General features: G+C 35.4%; 1 protein-coding gene across 1 annotated transcript in view; it reads left to right on the top strand.

Annotated features, from left to right (window-relative positions):
- Positions 1–13588, top strand: part of COL21A1 (collagen type XXI alpha 1 chain) — a 180147-nt gene that overhangs the window by 118033 nt on the left and 48526 nt on the right. The window contains exons 13-16 of the mRNA XM_089333077.1: positions 3125–3178; positions 4334–4385; positions 5133–5188; positions 5296–5349. Coding sequence (XP_089189203.1) covers positions 3125–3178; positions 4334–4385; positions 5133–5188; positions 5296–5349 — 216 coding nt within the window. The remainder of the gene's footprint in view (positions 1–3124; positions 3179–4333; positions 4386–5132; positions 5189–5295; positions 5350–13588) is intronic.

Below are 13588 nucleotides of genomic sequence, written 5' to 3' on the forward strand. Positions count from 1 at the left end.
CTCAAATGTTATCACTATGAATTAGTTCTCAGGAAGCCACTGAATAATGTGCTTCACTAAACAAAAGAATAAACACAAATGTAGAGAACAAGTGTATTCAGAAATGAAAGAGACAACTTTATGAGAGAATAAAGAATATAAAATTTTCAATGCATTTTTTTAGAATTAATCTTAACAGTTGGAGAGAGTTTGGAGTTGAATATAGCAATAAGTTCATAGGAAAGTAAGCAGCACAACCAAAAGATAAATTTTGACTCTAGAAGAACTAAATATTTGGACAAGAAAATGAATAAGAAGTACATGTATGGCTTAGCTGTGACTCAATATAGTGAACACCGATTACTGACTTAATCAAAACTGCAATAGAAAGTTAAGGGGATTAGTGCAGGTTAGAAATATTTGCAGGGAAATGGTGTTGGTTGATATGAGAGGTTAACTCTGTATGTTCCCTGTGGAAAACCAGTAGATAATGCTGAAAATTGAGAACTTACAGTGCTGGGAACTTTAGAGTAAAAGGAATTGCCTTTAGTGGGCTCTATAAGCCTTGAATAACTGTCACTTTTGAAACATGTGAATGAATAACCTTTATACAAATTATATCAGTCACAGATATCCCTCTTTTGCCACTAGAGAAGCCAAGAGAATAATTAATTCTATATGGTTTCTTAAAAGTAGATTTGAATTAGAGGAGAAAAGTGGTGGAAAAAGTTTCAACTTAGTACTGCTAGTTTTGGCTAGAGCAATTGGGTGATTGAGGTGACCATAGAATAAGTTTATTTTGAACTACTTTTGAGATGTAAAAGGTAGGTAACTAAACTTTGGACAAGTGAATCTGCAGCTCAAAAGAGAAGTTGAGGCTGAGTTTGGAAGTCATTAGATTCTAGTAAGGGATTTTCAAAGTTGTGGAGAAGTAGAAGAGTACCTGAAATGGATGAAAAGTTGAAAGAGCACTCATTTTAAGATCAAAGATTTGTGGCCAGCACTGTGGCATAGTACGTTATACCTCAGCTTGAGGTGCCAGTCGCATAAGAGCACTAGTTTGTGTTCTGGCTGCTCCACTTCTGATCCAGTGCCCTGCTAATGCACGTGGGAAAGCAGTGGAAGATGACTCAAAGATGGCCGAAGTGCTTGGGCTTCTGCATATGAGGGGATGGGTGGGTGGGGAGGAGTGGAAGAAGCATCTGGCTCCTGGCTTCTGCCCAGCTCCTTCCATTTGGTCCATTTGGGGGGTGAACCTGCAGATGGAAGACCCCCCCCATAAGTCTGCTTCTCAAATAAATAAATAAATCTTTAGAAAAAAAGGTCAAAGATTCTTGGGTATGAACAATAAGTCAATTGAATTGACAGAGAATAATTGAACATTCAGTAGGAAGAAGTAATAATTATTTCAGGACCTCTGGTTAAGCCTCCAGGAATGCTAACAGTGGGAGAGTTGCAGGGAGTCACAATGGTTGACTGATTCTTTGATTTGCAAATCTCTATCATTACAACCATTTAGTCAGTGTTTATTGGGTGCTTTGTGTCTTCTCTCCAACTTTCCCTCTGACCTTTCATTTCCTCTTATTTGTTAAGTAACTGGTGAAAGGCACTTTTAGTTAATCACTTTGCAACCTTGGATGGCATTGGTATCTGGTCTGACTTGAATCTCCTAGGGTACATGCTGTCAATAGTGGTAAATAGAAGCAATAATGTTACTCATAAAACCAATATATAAAACCTAGATGCTAGGTCCTGTGCTGAGCCTATTGGCTAATATAGCCCTCATGACAATACTAGAATGTTAAAATTATTATTCCCACCTCACAGATAAGGAAACTGAAGCTTCAGTTTTCTCAAGGTCTGTCACAACTAGTGATGGTGGTCAGGTCATACTGCCCCTAAATTGGCACTTTGAAATCTGAGAAGACAGCAGAAGCAGGAAGGTCTCTCTGACTTTCTCCAGCCATTCTCCCCTGAAGCAGACCACATAAGCTGGGAAGGTCATTATCTGGCCTTTTACCCTCCTTTTCTCCTGAACACACTCATGCAACAAGTGTCCTACCTTATAATCAGAGAGAAGAAATTACACACAGCGAGTCCAAGAAGAATCTGAAAAAACAGGTTTTGCTATGATTTGCCCAGTGTATTACCATTGGATCATCTTGCTAATGCAACTAGGTAGTGTAAGAGGGTCAGAAGAAAATGAGAACTTTCAAAGAAAATAAATTTATGTGCAATGGAATGAAGAAACAAGTCTTGAAAGGAGGACCTATCCGTTTGTCTGTCTCTTCTAGCCCAGAGTGCCCTTGCTTGTCCTTTATCAATTGGACTTCACTGAATTGAGGGAGCAAACAGCTGGACCAACCAGGTCATAATCACTGGACTGAAGGAGTCATTTGTTTCTCCAATCAATAAGAACCCTGAAGGCCAGCATTGTCCAGAGGACTTTGATTCAGGAAATTCCACACTGAAAAATCCCCCATCCAGATTTTCCCAAAGAGGGAGGAGGGGAGAAGAAATGGGGGACCATACTCATGGGTAAAAACCCCAGTCTGAATGCAGTCCTTTACTGAGATGCTTGCCTGGCCTGTAAGGTGTAGCTATTTCTGCCTCTTCACGTTTTCCCATGCTAAAGTCAAAAAACAAACAAACAAACAAACAAACAAACAAAACATGTGATTCTGAGCCAAATCATGCCATGATAGTCATTGGTCCTCTCTTAACTCTCTCTTCACAGTTGATATTTTCAGTTCAGTCTGTCCTGACTGAACTAAAGGTACCTCAAAGGGATAGCTTTGTCTCCACAGAAGATTGGCACTGGAGTCATTTCAATTGATCCATGTGTCTTGCCCCTGTAGAAGCCAGAGTTGTTTTCAGAATAGGTGGTGGCTCACTAAATGTGAAGGCAGGATTGCCGATGAGATCCTCTAGATCAAAAATGCTTTCCTTTTATGATCATAAATGAAACCCTGATCATTGGGGATTCATCTTTCATAGAGATTTTCATGAAAATATGAATTTAACTGTTTGCAGATTTCTTTCTAGTAGATTTTGATAAGGATGATGTTGAAGAATATGTGATGATATTATTTGGGCTGAAAATTTTTTCTTTTTAATTAATTTCAGGGCCTTTTTTTTTTTTCAGGGTGACCGTGGAATTCCTGGTTTCCCTGGGCTTCATGGAATGCCAGGATCAAAGGTTGAAATTGGTTTCTTTTAAATTCAGTTGTGTTGTATATATTTTTTTTACATTTCAAAATGTCAATGTAACATAAGAGAAGACAGTAAATGAGAATCAGAATTACAAAATAAAGAGAATTCTTTAGTTAGACTGGCCAAGAAGTAAAGTAAGAAGGTACATATTTCCAAATCAGTAACTGGAGACAGATCATCATTACTTTTCCTATAAAAATTCCTATAAAACTAGTACAAGCAGACTGTTAACTTTGTACCAACAAATCAGACAACTTGATTGAAATGGACAGTTAGAAAAACAGAAATACAAAAATGACTTAAGGTGAAATTTAAAAAATCTGAAAGATACGAGAAGAATTTGCATTAGTAATTAACAGATCTTCTCATAAATATGTATGTATTTCAAAAAGTTTGAAGAAAATAGAATTAAAAGATCAGTTTATTTTGCCACAAAATAATTGAAACCTGTACCTATTTTTTCATAATGTAATTTTCCATGAACTATTGTGTAAGTCCATGCCCAGATGTCTTCACTGGAGAATTCAATAACATATTCAGAGATGAAATAATAGTATTCCTTTAAAAACATGTGCAGAAAATCTGGAAGCTGAAAAAAAGGAAAATGGAAGAAAAGTAACTCAAATGATTCTATGGGGCCAGTATTTGTCTACTATACTGGAGCCAATGACAGCACAAGAAAACTATATACTAATATTCCTCATGAACATAGATATATCCTATATTTTGATTCAAAGTGAAAGTACTTTTTTAGGACACATGTGTTATACATAACTGTTCATATATAAATAATGGTATGTTAATGATTTAAGTTAATTTTAATATCATAATTAACATAGATCTTGGAAAATTTACCTTTAAAGTTTCCAGTTATAAATGTGCAATCTTATGCTATTTAAAAATTGATGAGTAAGTTTTACTGCCTAATTTTAAGCCTTATAATAGTACTAATTATCCTTGTTTTCATTCTTTATTTATTTATTTCATTTATAAAGTCTAGAAAATAGGACTTTTTCAATGAACTTTATTTCAATTTTACTTATGCATTGGCATATTAAACTTTAAACAAACATTATCTGTTTTTTTTTCTTCATAATAGTTCATAAAGAGTTCTCTAACGTTAATATTTGTTATATTTTAGGGTGAAATGGGTCCCAAAGGAGATAAAGGATCACCGGGATTTTATGGCAAAAAGGGAAGTATGGATCACACCAGCAAATATTCACATTGAACTTGTAATGCGGTGAACATAGAAAACTTGAATTGCAGTCTTTGCCCAGTGTTAGAACAATTAATTTTTTCATCCTTCTCAGGGGACTTATTCAGAGCCATTAAAAAAACTGAAAAATAACTGGTGACTGCAATGCATGGTATTCTACAAGACTGTATGATATTATTGATCATTTTGAACTTTTAAAATATTTATAGTGACAGATTTTTTAGGAAGAAGTAACTGTTTAAAAACCTGTCCACTGAGAATCCATTATTATGGGCCTTCCTATTTTCTCATGTGATTATGTTCTCTGTGTATTTTACATACTCCTGACTTTCATTTTTTCCAAGATGTTGTTTCTGTGTTAAGATGCATATAATAATACTTCAGCATTTATCAACATTTTCAATCTATTATATTGTACCTGCTGCACTAGCAAGATAATAATTGGCTGAGTTGCAGGGCCAATAGGAGTTGTTCCCTGAACTCTTACTACATGTGAAGGTGATTCACAAAAGTTGATAAAACAGTGGAAGTGAAAGATAACTTCATTTTGGTGCAAAAGCTTTTTGAGATGTGTGTGCATATTTTTAAATCATGTGTATTTTCCATGAGCATTTTGAAGGACCTTACAATGAGGTTATTGTATTGGCTTTCCTGTATAAATTTGAGTAGGATTGTGAAAACATCATCACAAGATTTATTTAAATGTTTGTTTTTTTGCTACAGGGTGCAAAAGGTGAAAGGGGGAATTTGGGCTTTCCTGGCCTTCCTGGACCTGCTGTAAGTTTGATAGAAAAATCTTCTTGAATACATTATTTTAAATAAAAAGTATCTTTTTAAAGAAGAAAAATTAGTGCAAAATGTATTAAAAACACATTTCTTTTCAGGGAGAACCAGGAAGACACGGAAAAGATGGATTAATGGGTAGCCCTGGTTTCAAGGTATTGATTAAAATAAAACAAAAATATTTTTGTACCTAGTGAGTGAGCATTATAAGAACATATCAATATTCTAATGTTTGAATTACATATGACATTAGAATAAAGTTGCAACACTAAATTTTTTATTCTAAACTTAAAGTGATAATAAATTTCCTTTTTTTGTGAACTCTTATGTGTTAGAAATATAATCACAGCATATTAAAAGATTGAGTTTTTTTGTATAATCCATCTCAGCTAAAGAAGCCACTTGATAAAGCGTTGAATTGAATAATGTCATATTTCCTAATGATCAGGACTTTAGACCCCAAACTTCCTCAGAAATCTAGTCCAAATTGTCCTTGTCTATAGTTGTATTTGTTTTCTTTAAAAATATTGTCCATTCATTTTCTTTGAGTGTATGAAAGTACTCCAAATACTCACGATTCATCAAAGATTATTGGGAGTGCTTTCCAAGATAATATTAAATTGAATTTAAATTGTTATAGCCCATTGTAAAGAACTTGGTCAGCTTCCTGTTAGTTTCACTGAACTTAGATTTTATATCCTACTTATTACATAAGCATATTTTATTGATATTTAAATTAGGCATTAGACATAAAGTGGAAAATAAAACCATGATGATCCCTCTTATGGATTTTATAATCTAATCCATCCACTGTGAGAGAACACAGATCCTTGTATACCTATGAAATAGGCATTTTAATTTAATTTTTCTATGTCTTCAGTTAGCATAAGTCCATTAATTACACAAAATGGTTTTTTTTTTAATGTAGTGTAGAGGCTAGAGAATGGGAGTGAATTGCATTTTCAGATTGTAATGACTTTAATGAATTGTATGTTGTTTGGCAAATTCTTTGACTCCCAGTTTCCTCCATTTTAAGAATGGAGAAAATGTTATCTACCTTAAGTGATATGGTGGGGATTAAGATAAAAAGAAAATCAGCACAGTGCCTGACAGAATAAAAGTTCATGAATGAGTTAGTGTCTTTGTGCTTTTCTTAATTTGACCATAGCTTTCAGATCCCCTTTGAATCTGATTGGGGAGCATGGGTACATGCACACAACCTACAAATATAAATCAGGTCACTCAGCAGTTTCATTGATACATAGTTGATACAGCACAAAATTCACTCATTTAATGTGCATAATTTAATGCTTTCTAATATATTTACTGAGTTATACAGTCATCACTATGGTTTAACTTTGGAACATTTTCATCATATCAAAAGAAACTGTATACCATCAGCAATCACTAGGTTAGAGACCTAGTCTCTTGATAATGCACATCCTGGGAGGCAGCAGGTGATGGACCAAGTTCTTGTCCCTGACACCTATGTGGGAGCTTGGATCAAATTCCAAGCTCCTGGCTCAATAGGCTAATCCTCTGCCTTGTGGCGCCAGCACACCGGGTTCTAGTCCTGGTCGGGGTGCCGGATTCTGTCCCGGTTGCCCCTCTTCCAGGCCAGCTCTCTGCTGTGGCCAGGGAGTGCAGTGGAGGATCAGAGCAGTGTGCTGGCCCCAGTGCGCTGGGCGCGGCGGCCATTGGAGGGTGAACCAACGGCAAAAGGAAGACCTTTCTCTCTCTCTCTCTCTCTCTCTCACTGTCCACTCTGCCTGTCAAAAAAAAAAAAAAAAAAAAAAAAAGGCTTTGCCCTGGTCCAGCCCAGGCTGTTGTGGGCAATTGTTGAACCAGTGTATGAAGGATCTTTCTCTGTCTTTCAAATAAATAACAAAAAAAAGAAAAAAAATTTAAGAAATAAGTCTTGAAATCAGATAACATAAATACTTCAAATTTGTTTTTTAAATTATAATGGATGTCACAGAACCATATAAATTCTATTTAAGTTTCAATCTAAGCTTGAAAATTTTATGAGAAAAGACCTTCTCAGATTTGTTAAATAAGCTTTTTAGTCTGTAATAATATTATATTTACAGAAAATATGCAAATATACTACAGAGAGTTCCCTTATGCCTTTTACCCCTTTGATATTACTTATGCCTTTTAACCCTTTGATATTGCTGTTTGTTAAAAAACTTAGAAAGAAATACTGGAACATTACTGTAAACTGAATTCCATACTTTATTACTTTATTGCATTTCATTAGTTTTTCCATTGATGTCCCTTTTCTGTTCAAGGATTCAATTCAGGACCCTGTTTTTTTTGTTTGTTTGTTTGTTTGTTTTTTTGGTATTCCTCTCTGGTCTCCTCCAGTCTATGATAATTTATCAATCATTTTTATATGACTTTAAAATCTTTGGAGAGTATTGATCAGGTATTTTTTGGAATAGCACTGCATGAATTCGTGTATTTTGTTTTATGATTTAACTGGGATTATAGTTGGTTTTGGAGAAAAATAACACAGGTGGTGTCATCTCATTTTATCAGAACATACATGCTATCCACATGACTATTCATTTGTGATATTAACCTCTAATGGTATTTAGTTTAAAGACATGCCAAGGCCAAAAACAACCAGGAAGAAGAGAGAAGCCCTTTGGGCCTCAGAAAGCTTCTTCCAGGAGTATGGTTGGGAATAAACACGCCTCTCCTTTGTATATTGTTTCTAGGAAAAATTTTAAAAATGAATCTTCCACACCTAAGGGACATGTTTTGATAAAGAGTAAAAAATTCAGAAAAACTTTACAAAGATGACATTGCTAAGATGCTCTATCTTGCTCTGTAATCTCGTTTCAAAAACACGGTATTTTTGTAAAGTGTGGTCCCAACAGGAGGACAACTCATGAACTTCACGTCAAAAGACAATTCTTTATACAGCAGTGCTAAAAACGGGACTTCTTTTCACATTCTTATAAATATGAAGCTCATCTGTTGCTTATAGTTTTTTTAATTTTGTATTTTCCAAGTGTGCATATTTTACACTTTTTGGGGATATGCTTAGTAATGCTATGTGTGATTTTTCTGGAGGTTGATAACTTTGCTTGCAGTAGATTTTCTTTAAAAGAATTGGCACTTACATGCATACTTCAAAAGTATTTTCCTGTAAAAAAAAGTTATATAGGTTTTGTTTGCTATCTTAATTTTGGTTGTATTCTTTGATGTTAACACATTTTGTATAATTGTATTGCATAGCTGTATTGAATCATGTAGTATCAAGTATTAGATGTGATTTAATAGTGTTAATCAATTTAAACCCATTTTAGTCACTTTTTTTTCCAAAAAATACTGCCAGATGCTGATTTTCAGTGTAATTCTTTGCCTGTTCAGTTACAGAAAGTGGTGCTCAGTTGTAGAGTGCATTGTCCCTTTTAACACCTGATGTGTACATCCATGTAACAGAAAGGGCAACAATAAAATAGCAGTCCTAAAGAAGGAACATGGCAGAAAAGGTCTGTAAGCACAGTCTTATTTTCTTTTGTTGTCCAGGATACTTAAAACTCTTGAGCCTACCAGAAATTGGAAACTAAATAAAGCAACTCAAGTTTCCTTTAAAAAAATAATAATATTTGTCAGGTTACTCCACTATGAATTTATTAATTTTTTCTCTCCATATTCTATTCTTTGGAACATAATCGCCAAGTCTAACCCCTACCGAGGTACAAGTTGAGATTAATTCCCAACTTTTAGAGGGATAAATATCTTTATGTCTTGAAATATATTTAGGGAGAATTGCCATCTTAACAATATTGAATCTCCCAGTATATTGTATATGGTGTATTGTTTCACTTCGGTACTCCAAAGAGTACCTGGAAAATAGAATTAAAAGATAGTATGCATTTTTTCTTTGTTTTTTAAAGATTTCTTTTTAAGAGATTTATTTATTTATTTATTTGAGAGGTAGAGTTACAGAGAGAGGGAGACACAGAGAGTAAGGTCTTCCATTCACTGGTTCACTTCTCAAATGGCTGCAGCGGCTAGATCGGGGCTGTTCCAAAGCCAGGAGCCAGGAGCATCTTCTGAGTCTCCCCATGGGTGTAGGGGACCAAGCACTCTAGCCATCTTCTGCTGGTTTCCCAGGCCATAACAGAGAGCTGGATTAGAAGTGTAGCAGGAGGCTTAACCTACTACACCACAGCGCCAGCCCCAATAGTGTGCCTTTTCCATTAATCTCTTGAAGACCCGTAGATTTTCTTTACTTTCTCTCAGCAAATGTATAAATGTATCAATGTATAGACCTTTTCAATGTATAGACTTAAATGTTTCAATGTACATTTTTGCTGAACTCACAATTAAGTATTTTATTCTAATTTCTTATGAATATATTTTCAAAGTTTATTTTTGGTTTGTTGCTCGTATATGGAAACATTAGTTTTGATGTATTGATTACATATACTGCATTCTAGCTAGCCTTATTCATTTTTTTAATCTTTCTTTATGAATTCTGTAGGTTTTTCTGCATGGTTGATCATATTGTCTGCAAATAAGGACAATTTCTTCTTTTATACTAAATTAGGAAAATTTTATGTTTTAGTAGCTTTAATATTCTGACCAGATTGTCCTATGCATTTTTAAATGAAAGTGATAAGAGCATACATTCTTGTCCCCCCCTTTTTTTTTAAAGGTTTATGTATTTATTTTCAAGGCACAGTTAGAAAGAGGGAGACAAAGAGAGATTTCTTCCATCCGTTGGTTCACTCTCCAAAGGGCTACAATGGCTAGGGCTGGGCCAAGTGGAAGACAGGAGTCAGGAGCTTCATCTGAGTCTCCTGTGTGGGCATTCAGGTCCCAAACACTTGGGCCATCTTCTGTGGCTTTCCCAGCCACATTAGCATGGAGTTGGATCAGAGCCTGCTTAAGCTGCTGTGCCATAACACAGGCCCCCAATCTTTTCTGTTTCTAACCCTTAGGTAGAAATATTTCATTTCTTTACCATTGAGTATTAGTTGTTGGTTTTATATAGGAATCCTTCATCAGGTTTAGGATATACATTTTTATTCTTGGTCTCTTGAGAGGTTTCTTTAAAATAATATAGGAAGTTTAAGTCAGCTTAAAATGCAGTTTTGAATTTGTATCAATAATTGAGCCCCAATATTGAGCTCATACAACTTATCCAATAACTTATTTCTGTACATAAAACTTAGAAAAGAACCATTATAAAACTACAAACATTTTGTTAATTTTGTTGTATTTCACCATGAAATTGCAGTTTAAAAATTATCCATGATTGAACACATGTTGCTTGATCTCTCAATGATTACATAAAATATTGGCCTGCAAAGTAAAGATATGTAATTTTTAAAAAAAGATTTATTTATTTATTTATTTCAAAGTCACATTTATAGAGAGAGGGGGAGAAACTAAGAGAGAGAGAGAGAGAGGGATTACATCTGTGGCTTGCTCCTCAGATAGCAACAACAGCCTGAGCTGGGCCAACAGCCTGAGCTGGGCCAAGAGCCAGGAGCCAGGAGCCAGGAGCCAGGAGCCAGGAGCCAGGAGCTTCATCTGGGGCTTCTACAAGAGTGTAGGGGCTCAAGCATTTGGGCCATCTTCCACTGCTTTTCTCTGGTTATTACCAGGGAGCTAGATTGGAAGCAGAACACCTTGGGCATGAACTGGTACCCATATGGGATGCCAGTGCTGCAGGTGACGACTTTAACACTATGCTGCAACACCTGCCCTAAAGATTTATAATTTCTAAACTCAGAAACATAATATAGTTTATTTTTAAAGGTTTATTTATTTATTTGAAAGTCAGAGTTACACAGAGAGAGAAGGGGAGGCAGAGAGAGAGGGAGAGAGGGGTCTTCCATCCTCTGGTTTACTCACCAATTGGCTGTAATGGCCGGAGCTGTGCTGATCTGAAGCCAAGAGCCAGGAGCTTCTTCTAGGTCTCCCACATGGGTGCAGGGACCCAGGAACTTGGGCCATCTTCTGCTTTCCCAGGACATAGCAGCGAGCTGGATCGCAAATGCAACAGCTGGGACTCAAACAGGTGCCCATATGGAATGTGGGCACTGCAGGCGGTGGCTTTACCTGCTATACCATAGTGCTGGCCCCAAGATAATGTAGTTTAGAAAGGCTATTCATCAGCAAAATGCATGCACAATGCAGGTAAAGAGTAGAACAATTTTTTTAAAAATCAGATTTTTCCAGTAGTTTCTATTTGAAGCCCATCCTTTGGTATTTTTTTGTTGCCCACGCCAAAACCAGAAAAAATTCAGCTCTCATCTGTTTTGTATACTGGAATTCCATGTAAATTATATTTGAGAATAAAGGATTCTACTATCTTAAAACATAAAAAAGTTTTGAAAACTATGAGGTAGTCTAAGAATTTCTTAGAGTCTGCCCAGATAGAATCATTCCCAAGAAATTAATTATAGTTAACCTGTTGGTGGAGATCAGAGCTCAGTACAGCGCGGTTCAGTATACACAACACAAACAACACAATTCAAGTCAATGTTCCTTTTCAATTTTAAATGCACAGATGCAGATTTCATGAATCTGCAAAACCATACAAATTTGTGTGGCTTATTAAACTCTTGTTTTAGCATATTTCCTTTTATGTTAGCAGCTTCCTCAATTCATCAGGTTATTCATTGGTTAGGGTTTTGTGTGTTTTCCACTGTGGAGGTGGAGGAGCAAGAACCATGATAGATTCATTTGAGGAACCTGTGGTGCAAAGAAAGAGATGTTCAATAAGCAGTTTAGATCCAGGTGTAGAATTCCACCTCATTTAGGGAAGAGAAAGGAATGGGATACTGAACAGAATTGGAAGGGATGACCATGGCTGGAATAAGATACCTGTTTCTCTGTAATAGAAAAGAGGAATAGGTCGGTGCAAGTCCATGCGAAGGTGTTAATTTGGAGGCACAAAGTTTGACTTCTACTTTTTCTAAGAAAGTAGTAGTGGTCACCTATTGAAAGAGGGATAAAAAGGGTTTTGTTGACTGGGTAACTTCTTATATAGCAGAAACTTCTTATGTACATGAAAATGTGGAAGAGATGATGGAAATATAAAAGCTGTACTGAAGACCTTGTGAAGCTTATTATAATAGCTCATTATAATATTGTGTACTCCTCATACTTAGAACTCATGCATGAGTCTGAGGCAGCTTTCTGTTTGGATTACTCAACAGTGGAATTTGTAGTGAGCACAGTGCATGAACAGTGAGATAAAGGCATGAGAATTTTAGAGTGTACAAATAATGAAACATGGTGCTTATGCTGCATATGAAACTACGTGAAGAAAGGAGAAGACAGTTTATAACAAAGGACATAATTTATTAGATACTTACTACATTCTTGGCCCTTTTCCCAGCACTGTCTATGCATTTTTCTCATTAACTTCATAAATCATTTTGAGTTAGATGTAAAAAAATTTCCTTTCACAGATGAGAAAACCAAGGATTAAAGAGATTAAACAACTTGTCCAACATATCATGTAGATGTAATTCAATAAATAATAAAAGTTCCTTTCACCAGATTGTCAAAGAATCATGTTACATCCCAATAATCTCACTAAACATATAAAATGATGATGATACTGATGATGCTACTGTTATTTATCCTTATTTTAAAAAATAACTTTTTTGCCTAAATTGTGACAGACTACACCATTTCAAATATAAAAATAACACTTGCTTTCTGGAAATAATACAGCCTAAAAGAAATCATCCATAAAAATTTTGGAAACCCCAACTTTTGATGGCAGTGAATCTTGCCTTCTGTGACTGTGGCTAGAGCTGTGCAGAGGGCACTTTCACAAAGCCTCTTATTTCATTTTCCTAACAGGAAATCTATAAAGTTTCAGGCGTTAATGGTAATTTACCTGTAGGTTCAGGTTCAAAGAAATTAAAAGATTTAGCCAAGTATACATAGTTAATATCAGGGCAGAACAAGAATTCCAGGCCTATTTTGTGTGATCCCTTTCTAGGCATAAAGCCTTCCAAAAATCTTAACTATTTGGTCAGTTAAGAGACATTTCTCCAGCCTTACATCTTCAGTATACCCTCTGGCATGTGAGAGAATTATTTATAAACTAAGAATAAACTATGTAGTGAGATCAAAGTCAGAATAAAGTACTTTTTTTTTTTTTTACTAACAAAGAAAGTATTGTCTTCAAAATTGTGCTTTCATAGCCAGTAATATATACCTTCCACCTGATTTTTGAAGACTGTTATGATCACAATCTAAATCCTTTTGTTTTTTGTGGTTAGGTACAAGGACCACAACATGAAAGGATATTCACATGCAATACAAATTTCACATGTCTGCTTTTGGTTAAATTTCCTTTTAAAAACTAACAGATTTGTTATGGAGTAAATCATCTTTGACATCTGT

Source organism: Oryctolagus cuniculus, chromosome 5 (genome assembly GCF_051225735.1).
Source record: "Oryctolagus cuniculus isolate XC-2025 breed Fujian yellow rabbit chromosome 5, ASM5122573v1, whole genome shotgun sequence".
Classification (NCBI taxonomy): domain Eukaryota; kingdom Metazoa; phylum Chordata; class Mammalia; order Lagomorpha; family Leporidae; genus Oryctolagus; species Oryctolagus cuniculus.